The sequence below is a fragment of the Chelon labrosus genome, assembly GCF_963514085.1.
Source record: "Chelon labrosus genome assembly, chromosome: 10".
NCBI classification, from domain to species: domain Eukaryota; kingdom Metazoa; phylum Chordata; class Actinopteri; order Mugiliformes; family Mugilidae; genus Chelon; species Chelon labrosus.
Genome location: NC_140360.1, coordinates 26,589,111 through 26,613,812, shown reverse-complemented (window position 1 = coordinate 26,613,812; position 24,702 = coordinate 26,589,111). Strand labels below are relative to the sequence as shown.

At 41.2% G+C, this 24,702-nt stretch overlaps 1 protein-coding gene across 1 annotated transcript in view; it reads right to left on the bottom strand.

The window, feature by feature from the left end:
* Nucleotides 1-24,702, bottom strand: part of mtcl2 (microtubule crosslinking factor 2) — a gene marked incomplete at its 5' end in the record, with an annotated part of 92,679 nt that overhangs the window by 47,650 nt on the left and 20,327 nt on the right. The window contains one exon of the mRNA XM_084552723.1: nt 22,184-22,333. Within this exon, the coding sequence (XP_084408849.1) occupies nt 22,184-22,333 (150 nt within the window). The remainder of the gene's footprint in view (nt 1-22,183; nt 22,334-24,702) is intronic.

The following is a 24,702-nucleotide window of genomic DNA, read 5'->3' as shown; positions in this document are numbered from 1 at the left end:
CTCAGGGTGGGGAATTACCACCAAATGCTCGTAAATCCTGACACCAGCCAGCATGTCTGCACTTAACAGCCAATTTAGCAGACAGACAGCTATCATTTCGACATCCTATTCTGTTCAATGAACCTCAAATGGCTAATAAAAATATGGAAGAGAATTCCTGTGATGTGATGAGGTATCTCTTTGCAGTGGTTTCAGCAGTTTTTGGTGATCAGGCTTTCACTACATGAATGTCTTGCTACTGTTCAGTATATGTATTTCACTACAAGGTATCTGCCTCATCATCTGCATGTTAGTGAAATAGTTGCTTACAGAGACTGGGGTGATTGCTTGCAAGGCTATTTTCTCTGTACCATGCTAACAAGCTAGATGACTGACAGCAAGGCATGGGCCACAACACAACAAATACACCCATCTGATTTCTCTTTTGTGAAGCATTTTATATTCACACAAAGGAGAGTTAAGGTGTCACAAAACTAACATGTTACTTCAAACCATTGACTGCAGACCTAAATAATGATGGACAAATTCTCCTTGACGTAAATCAATGGATTTCTGAAGATTTCCTGGCAAACTGGAGGATGAGAGGTAGTGCGTGAGTGGAGCTGAACAGGACAGGTGATGGCTCATCAGACGGCTAGCAACCTGAAACACCATCCACCTGCCGACCGTGCCTTTAATCATATCTTTATTTAACTTAAATAATTGAGTTTTATTACCTTTCCCCTCTGTGCATGAATTGAGAAAATGGTTAGAGATTAACTATTTGTATCAGGCTGCAAACATGCTTTATTCTGCCACAAAGCTGAGAATTTTAACACAGAGTTCCATGGGGACTGACCCAATTCTGAAGCCTGTCTCAAGTGGCCATTCGAGAAACTGCACATTAGCGTTTGCTCCTTTGGTCAGCCCTGGAGACTGGGTCAAAACACAGACTGTATATAAATATGGACAATACATCCCCAATTCCTCTGCTCTATCTCCACTTGTTACAAAGAAATGTTGGATTATACACTGTACTTATCATTATTATATTTTTGTCCAACTTTCACAGCCCTACGGGACCACCTCATGGTGCGGTTGGCATGGCAACTTGTGGTCATCATGATGTCACATCCTGCTTCTATAATGTCAAATAATTAACTAAAACAAAACGTATCAGAAAAATGGAAACTTGAGTATGCATCAGTATTATATTAACTATCTAAATAGACAGGACGTTTACTTTAGAGTTTTAGTTTGGGCCAAGTCCCATCCAATAACACGAAGGGGGTGGAGTTTATGGCCTATGCTGCAGCTAGTGGCTGGATGGAGTTCACTCCAAGATTTGGTAAAAGAAGTCAGGAGTTTGCCACACTTCAGTTATTCTGCCTGACTGTCTTTATTAATTCTGTTTGCATTTAATCTGTTTTCTGCTAAAACAGTGTTTAGATTATACTAACCAATACTAAAGGAAAACTATCATTAAAATATGTTCAAATTTGAATCAGTCTTGGTCACTTGCTACTATGATACACATTTGTCTCCGTTATGTTGTTGCAGAGTTACATCTCCACTGAACCAGTTTTCTGTGAGGAGCTTACAGTGGGCGTTTAATAGTAGAGGTTTGTCTAATTATGTAAAACACATACGGTTTAAGTCCAGGCTTGTACTGCTGCTGTGGGCGATGTTTGCGCTAATTATGAGAAAGCCTATTTAAGGGAACATCCAGGACCTATTTTGAAAGTAGGTCATCAGGACATTTATAATCAGTCTGAGATAATTAATATGTGGGTGACTCATCAACTGTTCTAACAGGTATTAGTCTGGTTTCTGTATTTTAACATCAGCATGTACATGCAACAGACTCCTGGGATTGGACGTTCATTCAATAAGGCTCCCACTGAGACAAAGTACTTCTCTGCAGCAGACCCAGAACAAGTTAATGATCTGTGAAAGAGTGAATATTTGCCATTTAACCAGTGATGGCCTGGCCTTGTGCACCGCAGTAATGTCATAATTCCCTAGAATATCTCGTCCAGCTAACCCTGACCACACAGAGCACTCATTGACACAGTGGCTAAGCGCAGGTATTCACAGTGGGGGATTTGTTCTGTTCTGTTCTGCCGGAGAGGACAAACCTTCATGAAGCTCACCTTGACAACAGGACACTTTCAAAGAATGCTTTTCACTTTCACACCTAGAGCAGGCATTTTAACTTTCAGGCAGACCATGCAGCTTCAGGAGGGAACAGAAATGTTTTTGGAGTGCAGCCCACGGTTCTTACAAGATGCTGTCACTGAAGGGCATCCAATGAGCTCAGGATTGCCAATCTGAGCCATGGTGCAGTTCTGTATTCTTTACTTTAAAGAGATTCACGGTATCTGAAACTCTTGCTGATATTTCAAAAATAGCCAACAGTATTTTACCCCTCCCAGAGTATTGGCACTAGTAGACAACTGTCCATTTTATTTAGCTTTATCTATGTCACATTACATATTAAATACATTTATTTTTTATTATAACATCATGGTAATGGAGTTGACAGCATGATGCTGCTCTATTCAAGTCTGAGTTTAATATTAAGATGTACTGAGTTTGACAGAACCTTTTAATTTATATTTGCAAGACACCGGAATAATGACCATGTCTTTTCCAAAAAGAATCAGCATATCAACATTCAACACCAAGGGGCAGATGGAAGCAGAGATAATGTTTTAACAAGAGAATGCCCACTACCACTGCTGAAAGAAAAAGCCTGAACAGTGGCGTGTATCACGTAGCGTCTAACTGTGGTCAGGACATGGTCTGAATGGACGTTTGTGCTTAGTGCTTGTTTTTCCTGAAGCGCTATTCATTATGAGGTGCATTAGTTCATAGAAATCAAAAGTCGCCTACTGTGCAGGGCTCATATGATAACAGCTGATATGTGTCCACCAAAGTGCATGTACTCTGTCCTTGAGAAAGAACTGAAACCATCACCGTTCATTCACATGTTATTAATTGCTCTCAGTAAAAGTATCTACATTATAAAACATCCCGGAGCCTCTTTAATAGATCCTAGAGCCTGAGTCTACAGTGCAGTGGTGGTCTCCTGATGAAATTGTGCTCTCTATAATGGTCCACCAGTGTCCTCTGCCATCACACAAAAGGACAAAGATAAATCTCCCTTACTGTAGGATTACAGAGTCATCCACTCCACTGGGCATGTCCATCCTCCACGCCACACACACCTCTCTCTTCTTTCATACGTGCCATCTTATACCGTTTATATGCCTCAACATATTTCTCTTTCACTTTGCTCTTCAGCCTCTGACTTCACCCACCTTCATCACACCTTTCACTTTCTGTACCACTGCTCTTCATGCTCGCTGTTTCCACGTTTTTCACTTTCTTTCTTGTAATCCATTAGCTGTAACACCACTACACATCTTGATCTGAGTGTCTTTAGTTCAAATGATGACAAAAGTAGAAATGAATTAGAGAGTAGATAATCAACTGATTCAGCCTAGCAATAATGGAAATGAATGAACTGCTGTGACGACATAGTGGCTGGTGTTGTATTTGGTGCTTCAAATAAATACAAAATCCCCCTTTGGGCCATGGAGATGTATAATTAACATGTCATATGTCCAGTTTTCTCTCACTGTACAGTCTTGTATAGATCTGAATATCTCATATCAAGATCATACATGACATATCCCACTGTATCTCTTTTGCTTTACTTATCTCATGAGACAGATTCGAAAGATCACAAAATGACAAACTAACTAAGGCCTCAAACTATGTTCTTGCGGCTTATCCATAGATGTGAGGACCAGGTCAGCGTCCTGTGAGGAACTACGGGCAGCTACAGGCCTGTTTTAGACGTTTTTACTTTTACTTTTAAATTTTCCTTACAAAGACGCCAAGAACCGTCTCCTGACATGCTAACTGCAGAGCCGCTAACACTGACTGCTTGTGGCTGGCTGCATTTCCTCCACGTAAGGATGGTCCCCCTTGATACATCGTCCACACTAGAGTGCAGCATTTAAATGTAAACTAAACTGAAATTAAGGACCAAGCACGTAATTACCCAAATCCTTGGACTGCTACCGCAGCAGACTGGGTTTTTAAAATGTTGCCTTTAACACCTGACGACTCTTAATTATATAACTATCATCCCCTGCTACCGACTCTCAGTCGGCTCAACAGTCACAGTCATTACTTCCCTCTCGTCATCATTCCTCTTTTTCGACTTCTTATTCCTTTCATCTCCTCGCCTACGCTCTCCTCCGCCTTGTCTGTTAACACAGGGACCCTTGAAGCTGCTTTCCTGTTCGGGCAGTTGCGCAACCACTCGCTCCACAAGCACCACCAGGGCCATCATATAATAATCTTTCACCACTCAGTCAGTGCGTGATTACATCAGAGCACGTCTTCCATGCTCAGGCGAGCTGCAGATACCCACAGCTCCATTCTGCCACATTATCCAACCAGTGATTGTTTCAACACTGAATAACTGGGTAGGGCTCCGGACTGTTCTATAGAGGAACCGTCACCTCTCACCAGGAAGTGAACAGGAGAAAGCAACACTCATGAATAGTGATAACAATACTGAGAATGTACTCACTAATGTTAATCAGACATGTTTAGATACCCTGACAGTTTGACATATGTTACATGCAATTTACAAATATATATAGACTACCTTCCTAAACTACACGGATCATGCAAAGCACCTTCATCAAGTTTTTTTTCTCTAAGCTGTTATGAAGATACATGAGCCCCAACATAGATTAACAACAGCTAGGTCCACATGTCAACAGATCCACCTCACACGCAACCGATAAAGACCATCTGACTTGAGTTAAAGCTAAAAACATCCTAATTGGACACAAAAGGGGCTTTCAGACTGGAATAACATTTTTTTATATATATTTTAAAACATTTTTTGATGGCTATTACATTGCTTTCTTATAGTAGTGCAAATGCATACAGCAAAGAGCCCTAAAGGTATGAAATTCCTCTGTCCCCAGTGGGTGGTTGTTGTTCTTTCTTCTTCCCTTTACCTCGCGCTGGGTCTTTTAGACAAACTACTGGGTCAAGACATTCCATTCATATTTAATTACAGGTCTCTCTCATAATACTCTGTGTCCTACATGTGCACTTCCACTGGTTAGGGTTCAGTGTATGCTCCTTAAATCATGATTTAATAAATATAGAACTTGGCATTAAAGACACATTAAGACCAACAGCATGGTGTTGATAATGTTTTGCAAACCTGCATGCTTCTAATGATTTTTTTCTTTTAGGAAACCTGAGTCAGACGCTTAAACTTCAAATGTGCCCAGTGGGATTACTATATGAGGATCATCTAATAACTAAAGCCATTTATATTATTTAACCAGTTTGGAGTACAGCGTTGATGTCTGTGTCTGTGTCTTGTGTTTTTGCCCAAACTGCTGCTGCCACAGTCAGTCTGAGCCCTACAGGGATGTTTGAAGTGGTGACAAATGTCTCTGAATTGAATCGGTATTGATCCTACTGCTGTGGGGACGCGCTCGCTCTAACACAAACACACAACAGGATCACGTACAAACTCAATTTTCAGGCCAAACCTGCCATGCTGAGTGCTGCGTCATGCAGACAAAAACGCTTGTGTCCACATGGGGATGACAGCTCTTCCTTCTGATCTGGACAGAAAACACTGTCGCTTCCAGTCTTTATCTTTTGTATTTGTATCTAGATGGAAATGTGAGTCTGCATTTCAGCAGCAAGAAAATAAATGAATGAAAGAGCAGAAGCATTTAAAGACACAGTGACATGTTTAGGACCTTTTTATGTTTTTACATCAGATTTGATGTTAACTTCATGAAGTATTTGTGTATGAACAGAGTTTTCGTTTGTTTACTTTCTGAAAGTAACAAAAGAAGCAATTAATAAGAAAGGACAAGATAAAAATGTTCCTTCTACCCTTGTTGATCTGCTATTCATTACAGAATCAGTATAGATTCTTGTGTTTTATAACAAATCAAATTAAACTCTCTTGATAACACTGACGGATAACGCAATAAAACCATAAATATAAAAATCCTTCTTTTGTCTGAGACCATAGCAGACGTGTTGTGCACTTGCTTCGTGACCAAACAAAACCTGCAGATACGCTAAACCTCTTTCTATTCATTAAAAGCCAAAACAGATGGGTGCATGGTGGAGGTAGAGAAAAGGAGAAAATGTACAGATAGAAAAAGGAATAAAACCAATGAAAGAAGAAGCAGTGAAGAGGACACACAAACCGTCCTGTCAAAACATGACGGAGCAGCACTGATCCAAACTAATGAGCACACCACGATGGATGTGAGGAACTGTGAATTATGCAACGCAGGCACACAACTATGAAAGAGTGACAGTGAATTGCCATGAACAGACATGCCAGGAGATCAGCCTTATCATCATGTAATGCTTCCCTTTACAACAGGCCTGGGGAAGCAGCTTAAGTTTCTTTAGAGTCAGTGAAGGGAGCAAGTGATAATGTTGCGAGAAGACACTGAGATGCTAATATGATGAAGACCAGTAGTGCCACAGATACTGGTTTCTTTGTTGAGCGTATCATATGGGTGAAAGCTCCAGAGAGAGCCAGCCGCTCCAGTGAAGTTTTCTGTTCCCAAGGTCAAGAATAGATACAGGGTCAACCTGGCTCATGCAAAATATCATTTTACACAGTTGAACCACTTAAACACGATTACTATAATCTATCAGTTTAACTGTGAAATCTTTCACCCTAATTAATCATCTTGCAAGAAAAAAATATTGGTCTTGCATCTCTAACAAGAAATAATCACTATTTACAGTGCTGAGCTTTCTCTACCAGGCTCTCAGCTGCTGTGGGAAATCATAGTAGCTGTGTAACTATAGCAACACAAATGACACCGGCACTGTAGCCATAGTAACCGAGGTGCAGCCAGACTAGCATCAACGGGAGGTGCCAGCCTCTCATTTTCCACGTCTCCACTTCCACATCACAACAAGGGCCGGCAGCGCAGTGATGATGTCACCAGGCCTCGCTTCAGACCCAGGAAGAGGGAAACGTAGAGGAGGCAGGAGGAGAAGTGGAAAGAGAGAGAGAGGGAGGGAAAGGGGGAGGAGGAAGGATAGGCACAGCGAGGGAAAGAGAGGAAAAAGACAGAGAAAGGGAAGGATATATAGAACAGAAAAGACAAACACACACACACTGTTGTAACATTATTGGGTTTTTTACAAATGACCTGCCGCTGCAGAGCACGTTAATCTCCTGGCTGTGGTTCTGAGCAGCTGAGTGCTGCGGCCGTAGAGCAATGTCAATACCCAACAGAAATTACATTTATTTTCCATCGGTAATAAGCCTCAACATCCAGCACTCATCCATTAGATTATATAAACCTTTCATTCTCTGGCAATAAGCACCAACACAACAAGTTGACCCTTTTACCAAAGAACTGCCCCTGGCAAAAAAATATTGATTTTTTACAATTTACTGTGAAGTCTTGTTCTCTGGATTTCTGCTGAAGAGGTTTGACCTTTAGTAAATCTCTTATTTTCATCCGCGGTAGATGAAGTTGAAAAGCATCTTTGGTCAGACTAGGTGACAATTTTTAGTTTTGAGAACTTGGCACTGTTATGGTGCAGCGCTGACATTAGCTTATTGCCAATACAGCGTACAGTGTGTCATTTGGTTAGGAATATTAATGGCAGGACAGAAATGCAGTCATCACCTTCATACTGATATGTGGCTTTTTTTTTTTTTTTTTAATTAAACTTTCACTTAAAGCTTCCAAATATCAAGAAGCGCACTGAAGAATCCAGCAGCTGAGCTATACTTTGGCTCTGGGCAGAACCCACCATGTGTAAGTTAGTTAAAGCGCTGCCTTAAAACCCCTCCAGTGATTCAAGAGTGATTCAAGAGTGAAATAATTAACAGGAAAGGAGGCTTGTGCTGAAGACGTTTACAGAAGACAAGATGATTGTTACCAAACTCATTAAGGCAGACTGGATGTCAATAATCTGTGATTTGAGCCTCTGTTGAGTGTTTGGCCTCCAGCTATGATCCCAGCGCAATCAAAGTAAAATCTACTTTTGATATAATTAAAATATTTTTGACAGTTAGTGGTTTCTGCAGCATTTCCCTCATTTGAAATCATCAAAATCACACTCACTTGTCTTCTTTTCAAACCACCATATCGAAGTGGACAGCGAGAAAACATTGGGATTCTGTGCACCGCTCATCTACACAGCTCAATACTTTTCACCTGTAATGTACTGCGAGGGAATACAAATGAACAACCACATCCAAGCTTTTTCATACATATCATCCACCAAGAATAAAACTCTCAGCATCATAGGTCACTGAAATTTACATCTTTAGTGTCGCCCTATTGAGGTGACCAAGTCCACTGCAGTGCTTCAACAAGGAAGTAAAAGGCAGACAAATGAAATGCCTGAACATTTTGCCTTCTTGGAGTCAAGTCTGATACCAGCTCAATAAAGAAGAAGGGGAAAATAGTCTAACTGCAACAATAGGGATTTAATATATCAATACCAAAGAGGTTGAAACAATTCACATTATGAAACTGCACATGAATTTATTTTTAAGTAAAAGGGGCCATTAAAAGAACAGATGTTCAGGTTCTGTTCCCACAGCTCCATGCCAGAGGAGCTCATTGAACACCGTGGCATTTTCACTTAGAATAGCTGTGAAGCCATTAAATTCAAAGGCACTCTATCCTTTTAAAAAATTTAAATGCCTTTATTGATTTGGCTCGAGGTGTGGACGGCTGCCTCCAGTCGGTTTATCCACCCGACAGTGAGAAACCAGCAGTGAAACCACAAGACAGGCCGGAGGAGCAGAACAGTCTGCTGAGCGGATTAACAATTATCCGAGAAGGTTTTAATCACATTAAACTGGAAAGATTCCGGAACTGGGTTCAGGTTTAAATCCAAAAGAATAAAACGTCTCAGTGCTTGTGAAGGCAGGTACATTTCACACTGTCCTTACAGAAATCATTCCATGTACAGCTTGTAACTGTCTTTAGAGCAAAAATAAACACTGATTGCCAGTATCTTAGCATTATTTGTTTATAGAAGTGAAATGGATTCAGTAGGTGGGCTTGCAAAAATGTGATACCAACATCTATGGTTTCCCGATCTTGAATAATCAGACAGTGAAATTGATATTGCAGTAAAGGAAAAGACCCCTCAGGCTTTTCATGTATGTCTTTAAACCAATCCCAACTGTCTTGGGAGGTGCTTACCCCAGGAAGCAATAACGGAGCACTTGCAAAGTAGTGTTTAGGGCAAACTTGTTCAGGTGGAACATTTGCACGTTCCCATAAAGAAAACGCCAATATGTGGTCTGTATGTGTAATGCAACTTTTAATACTAAATATTGACAAACAGTTCGATCATCAGTGCCGCAGGTAAAGCCTGCTATACATAAGCTCTGGATGTGCTCACTGGATTCATTAAAACCACACACAGTTTGCTGGCTGTATGTGATTCTTGCAGAAAGGTACTAAACCAGCGTAACAGATGCTTGTGTGAAGTTAACTGAGCTGTGCATGGGTCAAATGAGAGGTTCTGCTATTGATTATTACTCCGGTGTGCCGTGCTGCAAGAGTAAAAACATGCGACAAATGCTGACTGAGGATGGCAGTGTCAGATAATGAATCACACAAGAACATCCCAGTCAGACAGCAAGTGTTGTAAAGCCACTGTGTGTACGTCTGTATAATCACTCACCAAAATAATCAAGCAGACGTGACTTATGACACAATCCAACCTTTGTCAAAACCTGACGTTCCTCAGCATGCAGTTTGCTCATATGTTATTGTTGTTGTCACTGCAAAGGCGATTTCATAAATGGTGGCACACATACAGCAGATGGGGAGGAGAATGCTGTGTACAGTTGTCTCCTTGTGGTGAGTCAGGCCAAGGTTTTCTTCTTCTTTAGGTGCATTTACATAGAGCAAATAAAAGTACTAATATTCCCATCCATCCTAGCTGTACATTTTGTTTTGTTTAGTGCAAATTAGCAGCACTGACTAAATATTTCATCTAAACATCAGTGTATTAGCATTGTTATTGCTGCCGCTGTACAGTATGGCTGTAGACTCTGAGCTGTTTCACACTGCATGTACCTCATCTTACCTGTCTATTATATGCATATGTAGCGATATATATAGAGAGAGATACATATACTGCTATGATTGGAAAAGAACAGGTGTTTTATCCGTTACCAATCTCCCATGTATCATGCATCACCTAGTATCATGTACTCTTGTTTGTATCATGTATATAAGCTGCATGTAAGCTTTATACAGATACAGTCAGGTCCATACATATGTTGTAATTCCTACACTGTTCACCTGATTTGGATGCAAATACCCTCAAATTAAAGCTGAAAGTCTGCAGTTAAAGCACATCTTGTTCGTTTCATTTCAAATCCATTGTGGTGGTGTATGAATCCAACTTCTTGCTTCTGCTTCTGCTGCTATCTTCTCCTCATCTCCTCCCTTCTCTTCTATCCCACATCCCTCTTTTTTTCTGACTCTAACAAGCAGACTTCAAGCACATGGGCCCTCTTGTGTGAGCTGGGTTCTGCTCAAGGTTCCTTCGTTGTCCTGAAGGTTTTACGCTCTAAGATCTGTAAAGCATCTGGGCACATTTTTGATTATTATTGATAATATCTAAATTAAATAGAACAGAAGTGCTGAAAAAAAAAATTAACCATTATAATACAGCTATAAACTATGATGATCTAAGTGAGCTAGCATGCGCACTACCAGGACCCTAAAGCTAAATCATCACAGCTATCACAATTTCTCACTTGTGCACCTCCTACTGTGACAAGTCAAAATGTCTTACACATAAAATGTGTGAGGGCCGCTGCTCTATTTATAGAAACTGTCCTGTTTAACGTGGAGCATTTAATCAAATCACAAAACCACAGCTTTCACAGACACAGGCCCAGCAATTATCCAGATTCCCACCACTGTGCTGTGACCATTCTCCCTTCGACAGCAGACATGAGCAGATTACCACTGACATCGCAACATATAATTCATGCAGAATTCATGAGCTGGCAGATGCTCAGCAACACAATGTAAAGCAACACACATTTAGTAGACTAACACACACATTCATTTAAATAAAGAAAACTCATTAACACATACACAGAGGACGGTGAAACACATAATGCAACCTCAAGAGGCCAATGTGGTTCGGATCCACATACAGTACGGGGAAATCAATAGACAGTATAGCCCTCTTTGTGTCTTTCTGCATGTGTGTGTGTGTGCGTCATCTCCAGACACAATGCCCCCCCACAGAGACCAGAGTGGAACGTTTTCAGCAAACCTCCATTCGCCCCCACAGGTGAGATAATCTGCACTCCATCCTGCTTTTAAAGGCTGTAAAGCTTCTAATGGGTGAGAGGGAGACAGCGTCCCTGCTCCCCTCCTTCATCCATCTGCTCTCTATCCCTCTGTTTGTGTAACCCACTCTAAGGTGTCTGTCCACTCAGAGCTCCATTATGCCAGTTCCAGGCAGCGCACAAATACAGATGCCCCGTGTTGGCTCTCCATTTAACCTCCATCCATTTCCCCTTAACATCCTGTTCTTCAATTATATATTTTGTTTATTCCAAAGAAAATCCAACCAGAAAAGGAAACACATTCTGCTTTATCAATATGGAAACACAGAGCTAAAGAGACGCTGAGATTATAAGTTAATTCACATATATTGTTATATATTGTTACTGGGTTTTACCAGCGTATTGTTGCCAAGAACAATTAACATAGCATCAATAAGAGTGTGCACAAAATCCAATAACATTCAAGGCTGACAATGTCCTTTTTGACATCCAGTCACAATGGACATTCTATTTGATTGTTCTGTGCTTTTGTTCTAAACTTAAGTGAAAATTGATCGTTTTCACCTTTTGATATTTCCAGACTGGTAGCCACTCATGCTAACAGAAATACGGCAGCCTTCCATCTTGCAGGGAGGCACTGAACAGTCCACCTGCTGCAGAGGAAACGCACACGCAATTATATTTGACATTTTCCGAGCGTTTGTGCTGCGGTTGCTTGTGCGCTCGGGGCGCTGCCTGCTAATAATAGAGCAGGAGCTCAGTCACTTACATCAACATACGTGCAAGCCCACGTCACTGGTGTCGGTAGATTTTAGGTTTCACGAAACTTTTTCAAAACTATTTAAAGAGCTCTCATAAAATGTGTGGATGTCAGCTTATCAGCAGTGTTTCTTACAGTTACAACGAGGAGGGTCAGACCTGACAAGGGTAATGTAGCAGCGGTTAAAAGAGTCATTTTCAGGTGATGCATTAGCGCTCAGATAAACTGATCTGAAGTCAGAGGTGAGCATTTATTGGGTATTTTACAACAGCTTTTAATGTCACTCTCCCAATCGCAACTACAGGTCAGAAAATGGCCTTTTTACAACCTTAAGCACATCACTCCTTGTCATTCAGTTTGCTACTGCTGCAGAAAGCACAGTCTCCAAAACTCTCAGCGCATCATCTGATTATGTGCAATTTTCTGACCATATATAAGGAAAGAAAAAGGAGGAAAGGATTCTCCAGGTTCCATCTTATCAAATGTCAAGATTAGCCCCCTCTCTCTGTTTTATATAAGCGTCTACGTTTACATGGGTCACATTGCTTAAGCGTGACTGAATTAATTCTGATTAGAAATTTCCTGTTTACATGGATGCTAAATAAAATTATCCAATAAGATGTGTCCGCAAACATTCATTAGATGATACCTTTCTTTTATTCTGATTATTATACTGGTGTCCATGAAAACATGTAAATGGTGTCTGGATTTACAAATCCTCCTTAATATCAGACAGGAGAAAGACTGTACAAAAGACAAAGAAGCTGTTTGTGTTCTTATCCAGCTGGATCTCCCTGCAGGGTCTCTATCACTTCATGGTTTTTACTCATTCATCCCTCCCTCTCTTACTCCCAACATCTATCCATTCAACCCCCTCCTTCTTTCTGCCCCCCAGTCCTCTGTTCTTGCCCTTCCCCTGTGTGTTTACAGTAACACTGCACCCAAGTCATCTCATAGCGTCTCCGTCAGTGACTCGGCCAGTCCTCTGCTTTTCAGTGTGTGGGGTATCTCAGAGATACTCATGTTACAGCTACTGAGGCATGAAATTACCCCTGGACTCCCTACGGGCTCCTAAAAGATGTTCCACTCCTGAAAATTTGAGCACAAATATTGGCGGGGAGTAGAGGGAACATGTGGCAGGGGCAAACACAATAGCAATCATGTGTTTATAAAAGCAAAGAGAAGTTATGTTAGCTCTGATCTTTCCCTGGGCCTGTAAGAGATCCTCAAAAACTGATTTGATGGTGGAGAAACGATGAGAATCTGCACAGATTAGCGGGTATGAATCAAAGAGAGTGGATTTAGTTTCAGAAATTAAAGCGGCAACAATACAAGCTGGATCCTGCTAATGTTTGCTCATAACTTGAGACTGTCTTGTGCAGGAAAAACTCCCCCTTGAGAGCTTGAAAATGAATAGCAATGAATAGACAGGTGCTAGTATCATACATAGACATAAATAAAGTTCACATCTGCAAAGAAAATTTATAGGAGGAGTGAGATAACCTATGCACTTTGCTGCAGCTCATTAGGTGGCTAAGGCTAATGCAGTCTATTTAAATAAATGTATTATTTTAATATGGTGGCACAGTGGTGTAGTGGTTAGCACTGACGCATGGAGTTTGCATCTTCTCCCTGTGCCTGAGTGGGTTTCCTGTAGGTACTCCAGCTTCCTCCCACTGTCCAAAGACATGCTGGTTAGGTTCACTGGTGATTCTAAATTGGCTGTAGGTGTGGATGTGAGTGCAAATGGTTGTTTGCCTTTCTGTGTTAGCCCTTTGATACTGGCAACCTGCCCAGGGTGTACCCTGCATCTTGCCTGAAATAGGCCCCAGCCACCAGCAGTATCTGCGGGATGCACTGGAACAAACCCGATCCACAGAGGCCCCTCCCCTCAACCCATAGGACCCAAAGGCCCACTCTAATAACATTCTGTTGCTAGACACCACAGGACACCCTCAGAAGGCCCATGTCCATTCTCTGATGAGTCACAACTGTTTTGGACGCACAAGGGAGACCTACACAATATTAGGAAGGTGGTCATAATGTAATGTCTGATCGGTGTATGTGTTCTTTGCTTGATATTAAGGTAGCAGCACTTACATATTTTCTTTAGTTTGCCCTTGTACTGTTGATCTGTTCTTTCTCTCTCTGTCTCATTGTGTGTGTGTGTGTGAAGTCTCTGAGTTCCCAAAGGACTCTCTGCTCTCCTACATTACAGTATTTGTATATGTGTGTGTGTGTGTAAGGGTGTGGGTGTGGGTGTGTGTGTGTGTGTGTGTGTGTGTGTGTGTGTCTGTGTGTGTGTACCTATCGTATGAACAAGTACAGGTGTGTATCTGTGTGTGTGTGTGTATTTTGTCTGTCCCACTAGTATCTGTGAAGCTCTCATCGACCCAGAAACCCTTCTGGCGTGATTCCCCTTGTCTTCCCCTGACTTCCCTCTCCTCCCAGTTTCTCTTTGAATCCATTCCTTTCCTATACGTTGTATCTAGCTTTTCCTCTCCTCTTCCTCCTGTATGTCCATACCACTTTCTTTTTGTCCTTCTCGTTTTCTTGTCTTTTCAAACTCTATACCTTTATCCCTTTTCATATACTAATAATCTTTCCTTTTCCCTTCATCTGTTTCTTTAAACTACTTTCATTTTCTCTCTTTTTCTGTTCTTCTCTATCTATCTATCTATCTATCTATCTATCTATCTATCTATCTATCTTTTCTCAATGTCACAATTTAACCAGGTCATCTCACTTGCAGAGCGTTTGTCATAATGTCTCTTTCTCTCTTTTCTCTCCCGTGTTTACTGCTACCGGTTCTCCCTCCCTTTAAAACCCTCAAACCAACTCTTCTTCATACCATTGCCTTCTCTTACACACACACACATCATCCTGTCTCCTCGGCAGAGTGGAGTGGGGTTGTTATGTGGCTGATTTTCCCCTCAGTTCTTCTAAGACTATCTTCGCTCTAATCAATCACTCTGACCCAGATAAAGCTAACTTTAAACCCAGAACACTGTGATGCCCTGACCCATTTAACAACACGGCCGTCCCTGCAGACAACAAACAGCTTCCATTGTGTCCCTCTGGTCTGAGATGGCCTGTCACATACTGCCTGTAAAGTGAAGGGGTAAGGAGGGGTAAAAAAAACCTACTAACTATACTATTTAGCTGAATTACATCACTGTGATAATCCAAGTAGGATAAAGCTGAGGTGTTATTACTCCTTTTCAATCCACTTCCCACAGAGTTTTAGAGCATCAGAGTAGCCAGACTGTTTAATAAGTACAATTAGGTGCAGCATAATATGCAGCCTCCCAAAAAAATCACATGCAGACACAGTCACAAATACACACTGCAAAGTCTCCAACTACCCTTGCCCGACATCCCTCAACTTGCTGCAAACAATAGACAGCACTTCCTGAAAGTCAGGAATAACAGGGAACAGTTTCCTTCAGCAAGTTGGGAATTAGAGAGAGAGAGCGAGAGAGAGAGAGAGAGAGAGAGAGAGAGAGAGAGCGAGAGCGAGAGCGAGAGAGGGGCATTAGAGGTATCCGACTGCGAGGAAACAGTCCTGTGGGAATGGAAGTTTGTGTCTAAAGTTACTCCCTCATATGATATTCCCTAAATATTCAACAGTCCACTTTAAACTGCACCTGCTTCTCTCTTATCTAGCAAATACAAAGCTCAACAATACATTCAGTTAACACAACCTTGGTGCAGAGGGAGAGGTTTCAAGGACTGTGTCCATCAGCCGTGATGTTTAATGCTCACTGTCAAATTAAGTAACTTCAGCGGAAACGGGGAGAATGTGAAAAGGTCGCAAAATAAGACGAAAGTTGTGAGGGAGAAGAGTTGGTGTAGAAGCAAAATGCAACAAAGTGCAAAGGAAACAGGCTTAACTAACAAACTACACAAATTGTGTATTTGTTTGACACTTGTCTTATTTGTATGCCTCCAGTTTAAATGGAGTTTTTTTTAATTATGTCACCATTCTTCTGTAATGGTTTAAATCCTCGAACACCAGACTACAACATGGTGCCAATTTGGTGCTCACAGTGCAAACAAAACCCAAAAACCCTGTATTTCTAAAATGACCAAATTTATATAAATCAGTGGATCAGCATTTGCACTTGCTTGTGCCTTAGACTTTCCACTGAGATTAAGTCAGTCTTTCCCAGTGTTAACAAAATATTGTTTCAGCTCCACTGACCTGAGCAGGCACCGCCCATACATGTTTGAGCTGTACACGCTCCCGAGTGCAGGATGAGTTATCAACATTTTTAAATTGTTTTCAATAAAATGAATCTAAAATACTAGGAACAATACTTACTTAGAGACTGCTGGTGTATAGACCGGGTCTCGTAAGGGGTTTCATGGCACTCTTACCATGTGCACATATTTATATTTACTCACACAATAAAAAAAAGTAAAAGGAGTGAGTCTGGTTCTTGACAGAAGTGCCATGGGTAGAGAGAAAGAAAAACATAAAAATGTCAATTTAATATACGTGTCTGTGCCTAAGCAGACAGCGTGACCTTATCAGCCACAATGGACTAATTCTAAATCACTATGTACACACACACACACAGAGTAAGAAACCTCTTGAATGACCTTCAAGGGAAACAGGGGATTTAAATACATGAAGAGAGAGGTGGAGGGACGGTGAATCTATATCTACCTGGGACTAAAATAAAGAACAAAGGCTGAAAAAGAAGAGAAAGAGTTAAATGCAGCATTTTTCTCTTCACCCTCTAGTCACTGAGGGTTTTCTTCACAATTAAGGCTGTTATCTTGTCCTTTGCTCGGACTCCTACCAAGACCCCACATGGTATATTCTCCATCTTCACTGTCCCTTTCCTCTTTTCTGCAGTCCTTTACTCCATAATTACCTTCCATTTCTTTCCAGTCATTCCCCTCTTTGTTCTCCGTTGCTTTATTTCTTTGTTTCTCTCTCTTCTTCTTTCTCATCTGAATTATTCAAGTAACCAACCAACCATGTTGCATTGTATCCCTGCATTTCACCTCCATCTGTCTACCTCGCTTTCTTTTAACCTCTCCCGTTCTCTTTGTGTACAGTCACCTTGGGGCAGTGTGGCCACAGCTGGATTAAAAGCGTTTGTGGTCAACTTCTACCGTGCTCCACGAACAAAGAACCAAAAGGATTCAAGCTGGGAGCACAGCAGAAACAGTAAGGTTGATGTTTTGCTTGTCACAGCGTGAGCATCTAAAAATGGAGGTGTAACGCTTTTTGTCCAGAAAAAGGGCATGGCTTATTTGAGGAAAAATTTACAGATTTATAAGTGCATATCTTACATGCTTACACCTTAAGAGAGGCGTGCCATACTGCAAAAAGACTTCCTGGTAAAGAATAGGGAAGATACATCAATCTTGAATCAACAACACAAGTACAAGTACAAAATCATCATGAGCACAAAAGTAACCAGACCCATCATTGTTCTTGTACTCTGCCTTCACTATTTGAAACAGAAAACACAGTGTTGTCATGTTATTAGCCACTTTTTTTGATTTGTACCAAGGAGCACAGAAACAAATACAGACCAGAGGCCAGCTTTCCTTGTTGAAAAGATGAGAAGAAGGTAAACGGCAGAAGGATGTTTGGTATGTTTTGTTTTGTGTGCAAATGTTTTGGTTTAAGGCTTATAAATGACAGAATGCTGACATCCTTAAGCCTTCAACCTTCCCTCAACTTCATTATCTCCCTGACCATCATTTTTTTTCTCCATCCCTTCAATCAATCCTCCCCACAGTCGAGCATCCTCACCTTCAGATGACATAACACCTGGATAGCACACATCCTATCCATCCATCCCAAGACTTGCTATCTCCCCCTCCTTCTACCCTTCTGTAACTCTAACCCATTCCTCCCTTCATCAAATCCGACCTTGCCTTGTTCAAAGGTCAACAGCTGGAGTGGATCGATTGTTCTGGAGAGGGAAGGGAACGAAGCAGGGGAGAACAGAGAGGGAGAGAGTTGAAAGGAGAGCAGAGGAGAAGAGACAAAAATGGTGAGGTATGAGAGAAAGAGAGAGGGAGTGAGGATTTTGGTATGATGGAGAGAGAGGGGGAGGACAGGCTGGAGCAGGAGGAGGTGGAGGAGGAGACGGACAGAGGAGGGAGACGGAAAAAGAAATCTCCGCATCAGCATTCCTCTGTGTCTCCATGGGAGCAGCAGGAGGGAGACAGAAAGAAAGAATGGAAGGTGATAATAAATGGGGAGACAGAGGTGGAGGGAGTAGAGGAGTGATGAAGGAGGGGAAGGTGGGCTGTGAGAGAGGGATGAAAACAAGAGAATAAGACAAAGATAATTAAGAGAGAAAACATCTCCCCTCTCATACTGACTGCCTTGTTTGATCATAATGAAAACACAAGACTGTCTATTTGTTTGTAGGTCTAACAGTGTGCTAAACATAGCCTACAGCTACATAAGCAGACAATGTGCAAGGATGGTCGCTCACAAAATGGTATACAACTTCACAGTAAGCTAATAATGTATATAATTTATACAACATAGGAAGTGAACTAATCCATGTGTACAGTGCTGCCTTCAAACTGAACTCTGCTGCTATAGACAACTCGTCTACAAGCCACTGGCCTCAGCATCTAGAAGCCGCTGAGGCTAACAATTTAGCAAGCTCACAAATGAGTGATGAGTTTTCTTTGTATTTCCGAAGAACATGTATATATTTCCAGTGGCCTCTTAATTTTGGCTTTGCATTTCCTAAATTAAGTTAGCCGCTCATTAGCTTGTTAAATTGTTAGCATCTTTGGCAGCTAGTCACCGATTGTTCCCTAGCAACAGTGTTCTCATGACTTACGGCTAATGTTACAGTTTGGATGCCTAGTACTCGGTGTACAAGACTTCCCGTGTCGTAACCAAGAGCTCATGAGTTCCATATGAAGGCAGCATAAGTTAAAGTAACCCAAATATCAGAGTGACCTTTGGGTGATCACCAAAGAGTCCAAAATGGAGGAAGCTACCATATTAGCATTGCTGCCCTAATTAACCCTGCTCTCTCAGAGTATATACTGGATGTGTCACAAAGAGACATGGAGAGACAGGAAAGGAAAATACAAATGTGTTAATTTGAATTCACCATGTTGACCATTTTCACTTCTTAGCAAAATAATAGCAAATAATGTGGTAAAATACAGCAACATGATAGCAATGGCATTGCTAATGGCAGTGCTAATAATGAGCTAACATGCAGCATGCACCAGCAGCCGCTACAGCCGTTTATACCAGAACATTTGAATATCCAATAAAAACTGGATAATGATTTTACAAAACAAATTAATAAAAAAACAGCACACAGATGTAGTAACATGCTGACTAAGAAACAAACTATGATAATGGCCATTTATATAGTACAACTACCATAGAACTGAGAAGATGGCTAAAGAGGCTAAAGAGCCTGAAATAATATCACAACACACTGTTAGCATTATTGCACAAAGATAAAGTTTTTAGCCACTTTTAGATTTTGTTAGGTAATGTTTCTTATTTAAATGTTTCTGTTCTTTCAGCAAAAAAAGTTTTAAAGTTTGTTTTGCACAAGGTAACCCTTCTCTAGTTCCCAGTGTAATACTGACAGCCCGCAGCATCACAGTAAAAGTCTAGCCAGTGCACCACATAACTGTGCTTTTAAAAGAATATCAATATCAGTGCAGACTGTTGGCTGCAGCCGCCCCACAATCAATAATTCACAAGCCTCCTTTACACCTGCGAATCATCAAAAGCCTTCATCGTCTGTGCATAGCCCCGTCTATGTGGTTAAATGCCACTCTGTCCAGTCGTTAATTTTTATCACACTCATTTTTTATGTAAATCTCTTTTTATCTCGTTTCTTGTGATTGCATTGTCTCATCAAATGTGAGCCACAGATGAGTGAGACATTCCTGTGCGGAGTTCTCTGAATCATATCAGCTATGTGAAGAACTCCCTCCACTGAAGGGTTAGCATAACTCCGCACAGCAGAGCCAAACACGGCTTATGAAACCGTGTTAGTCAGTCAGTGAACAAACAGCCAGAGAAACCCTCAGCACACCAGTCATCCGGCCCAACAGTAGACTAATATTCCATGTGGAAAACAACTATTGCACTTTCATAGGTTGAGACTTTGTAGTTCTATTTCAGTGCATTTATCTGGCTGCTGCACTGCTACACTCAACAATACAGTTGCAGATCAGGAAGAGTTATATGTGGCACAGACATTTGTTACATATACAATTTTAGATCAATGGTAGATGGTGTACTTAGAATTTTTTGTTAGGAGTTTAAAAAGATAGTGCTGAAGATTTCACACTAGTTACTGGTGTTGACAACAAATATGTTTTTAGACTATAGCTCACACAATTCTCAGGGAAGTAGAACTAACTATTGTCATTTTAATGAAGGAGTCTGGAAATAATCGTCATTTTTCCATCATTCATTAGCAGCCAGTATGAGTTTGTGAACAGCAAAGCACAGTAAAAGTAGTTGGTTAGCTCTCTGAGAAGCTGGATGTGTGCGGCCTGTCGCCTGCAGCTCTTCATCTAACAGTTCAATGTAGCTGACCCTTCCTCTACCACTACTCCTTGAAAAACTATGCCATTGTCTAAAACAGTGTTGTTTTTTTGTAGAAAAATGCTAGCTGCTAAGTTCTCAAAAACAAGACAAGACAAAACCTATTTATATACTGTCTATGAAAAAAAACCATTGCATTTCTAGTGACCACTTCACAGTAAAGATCATCTTATGTTTTGCCAGTTAAATGACTTTAATGTGAAGAAGTAGAAGTGCTCGGTTTGTACGCATTAGCAGCAATTACTGAATCCTTTAGCTATCGTCTGATGTTGATTTAGCATTCTGTGTAAGTAACAAATAGCAGTGATACTTATATTAGTCGGATGTAGCCTCAGCCAGCATTTAGAGCAAAATGGTGGTTAGCAGCACAAAGATATTTGAGATTCAGACTGCTACAGGTTGCAAATTATATCAATTATGTTGTCATCAAATAATACAGCTGCAACATAAAATCAATTCCACAATTCCAGGAAACTCATTCTCTGGGAAACTATTTAGATCAAAGAGGAGACGATCTTCTGACAAAAACTGAGTGGTAAATGATCACATCAAGGTGTACCACTGTGGATGTCGCACCAATCTGCCTGCTGACGTTAGACTCTACCTTCCACTCATTGGTCAAAGAGAAAAAGGATGAAGTGATGACAAACATTGAGTGTCCCTCTCAGCCATCTTCCAGGCATTCACCAACCACAAAGCGGCAGTTGCATCGAGGGAACACATAGTCCTTCCAGACCAGAACAGACAGACCCAGCTCCACTGCCAGCAACCCAGCAATCCATCCATCCCTGACCCACATCAGGGCCTTGGTCCTGGGCCAAGGCCGTGACCACCAGACCATCAGACGTTGGGGAAAACAGACAATCAGCAGTGGGAAGAGAGAATGAACGGATAGGATAGAAAGACGAGACCTCATTTTCTGCAGAGGTCAGTTTTGGGTGCTTTTCTCATAGCTAATCTTGGTGCACCATTGATTTATTTATACTTATCTCCCACTAAAAAGAGTGGGATGTTGTTCATTTTCACTTCAGCTGCCTCTAACATGAATTTCTTTGTTTTCATTGCAGTGTTTTACTGGTTGCTGAGTACAACAAAAAGTCCCTGGAGTGGAAGCAGAGTGGTAGAAAGGAAGTCAACACTGAATGAGCACAAGAGACGCACTCTCCTGAGGATTCAAGACAAACCAAGAACAGTAAACACAGTTTTCTTCAAAGGGGCCAAAAGGATGACATGCTAAATAAGGAACTACCCAAACCTCAGTGTTTAGCTGAAGTTTCTAATCAGGTCAAAACTGAAGTAGACAGATGAATCTGAAATTGTAGCTTTGTAATGCACTTCAACAGGAGATATTTAATAAATAGCTTGGCTGTACAGTGGGAGTTGGTAGAGTGAAGAACTCCTATATGAACACATTCATTCTATTCAAATCTAGTCTAGCCTGGACAGCCCTGATTTGGTTCCATGCTAATTTGCATCCTACCTTGTCAATCTCCTGCTGCAGGACCTGTCTGGCAACCTCCAGGTCTTGCAGTCGGACCCTGAGATCCTCGTTCTCCTGCTCAAGGCGACTCCTCTTCTTCTCCACGCTGTCCAGCTGGCTGTGGAGACGGATGGAGACGTCCTTCGCCACCTGAGAGAGTGAAGGGGGGGGGGGGGGGGGGGGGGGGGGTTAGCGTCATGTGTTTTACCATCACTCAAATTGCTCTTACATGTTTGCAAATCATGCTTAATTTTCAGAAGTAGTGCCATTTTACGACATGTAAGAGCCCAACTGTGTGTAATCCATATTCACAAGCTCTAAGTGGAGTTAAGAATACTTCTCTTGGTGTTAGCTGATCTGACTTTGCCAAGGTGACTACAGTAACCTTTGAACTGTCATCATGGGATTACTCAGGAGATTAATTTCTACGTTACTAATCACTGTTTAAGTAAAAGAGACAATCTTGGCTCTATTTTAAAACATTTCCAACCATCTGAAATGTTCTAGGAATGCTGCCAGTGTAAACAGGACCAGTTCACGGCTGGTTATTTTAGCTGGCTCTGTCAGATGTATTGTCTATCGGCTGGAACTTTCTGATCTAATAAAGAAAGGAAGATAATTAATACCGCTCTGGCAGGAGCTGATCTTTTTTTTTTTTTTTTTTTTTTTTTAAATATGTTTTTGGGGCTTTTGTTGCCTTTATGATAGGGATAGCTGAAGGTAGACAGGAAAGGGGGGCAGAGAGAGAGAGGGGATGACACGCAGCAAAGAGCCACAGGTCGGACTCGAACCTGGGCTGCTGCAGCAAGGACTCAGCCTCGGCACATGGGTCGCCAGCTCTACCCACTGAGCTATCCCGGCGACCCGGAGCTGATCTTTTATACATAATGTGATCTTATGAAAGTCTGATTGTTTCCCCCCCAGGGCAGTTATTCATTAAAAGTTTCTCATGTCAAAGAGTCAAACGAAAGTCAACCCCTTCGTGCCTGTAGCAGCAAGTAAAATAGTGCCACATGATCACTGCTTCGTGGTTTTATGGATATGTGTAATAATAATAATGTTGTTACGATGATCAAAGATGAAATGATATTTTATGAGGCATATGCAACAAATGTAACACTAGCTTAAGCAGGACTAAGACTACCGATTTTGCAATGTAAGAAAAAAAGATTCACTGATATTCATCTATCTGATCTGCCTTTCTGATAACAAGAGTTGAAATTTAAAATGTAATACACACAGGATATTATTTAGATTATCATGCTAGATCAGGGATCACAAAACACACCAAACGTGATCTAATAGGGAAAAGTTGTGGGGGAAAAGTTGGTCTAGAACCGCTCCGTTATTAACTGATTATGATCCAGCAAATCGTTAAGGCAGGTTATATGTGATGGACAGAAGAGTAAACGCAACGTAATTCATCCAGGTCATCTGAGCGCCATGGAGTTGAATTTGCTATCCACAAAATGTCTCTGTATGGTTGTGGGGCTAATTGTTGAAACATGTCCCGTAATGAAATCCAAATGGCATATTGCCATTGACTCATGCTGACAAGAATGGAGTCTGGCTACAACAGGCTAAAATGACTCTTCAACAAAAACTGGAGGTGAGAGTTTAACTGCCAGTTTTAATATCCGTATAGTTTTGCTTGACAACACCGCTTGACTGGTTCTCCTTCACTATTGATGCAAAAACAAAGGTTTTAAATCCTAAATCAAACATGTTTGATATTAATCAGGATGACCCTGATGATTCTGTGGTTCGGGAGGTTTAAGAGTGGAATTGTAAACAATTTCATTTCAAAACATGTTAAGTGAACACGTGTTTACCTACCAGTTTATTTGGTTATTAAAAAAAAACAAGAAAAGAAGAAAAGAGGACATGCGGCTAACAGAGGTCAGCTGCTTTAATAAATATCTATTTGAACTTTGAGCTTTGGCTCAACTGTGACTAAATATGAGGGCTTTCATTTTAAAAGGCCGTGTTAGATTTGATGAAATGGGACTTTAATGCTTCCCATCAGGAGCTGAGTTAAAGAATTTATCCAGCATTAGGGGAAAGTACTTGTGTTAAATCAATCACTCAGTAGCTCATAAATGTACTTAAACTCAATTAACCCCAGTACTGATTTAGTCTAGTGGGATGAGGAAGTTTAGTGTCTGATGAGTTTATATTGATAGATTATTTTATGCCAACACTACACCCTGATCAGGCATAACATTATGACCTATTCCTAATATTGTGTGACTCATCAGAGAATGGACATGGGCCTTCTGAGGGTGTCCTGTGGTGTCTGGCAAAAGAATGCTGTTAGTGGGGGACTTTGGGTCCTATGGGTTGAGGGGAGGGGCCTCTGTGGATCATCCCACAGATACTTGATCAGTTTGGGATCTACTGAATTTGGAGGCCAGGTCAACACCTTGTGCTGTTCTTCATGTTTTTTGAGTTGTTCCCAAACTGTTTTTGTGCCTGTGTCAGGCTGCATCCTGCTGGGGATGGCTGCTGCCATCAAGGAG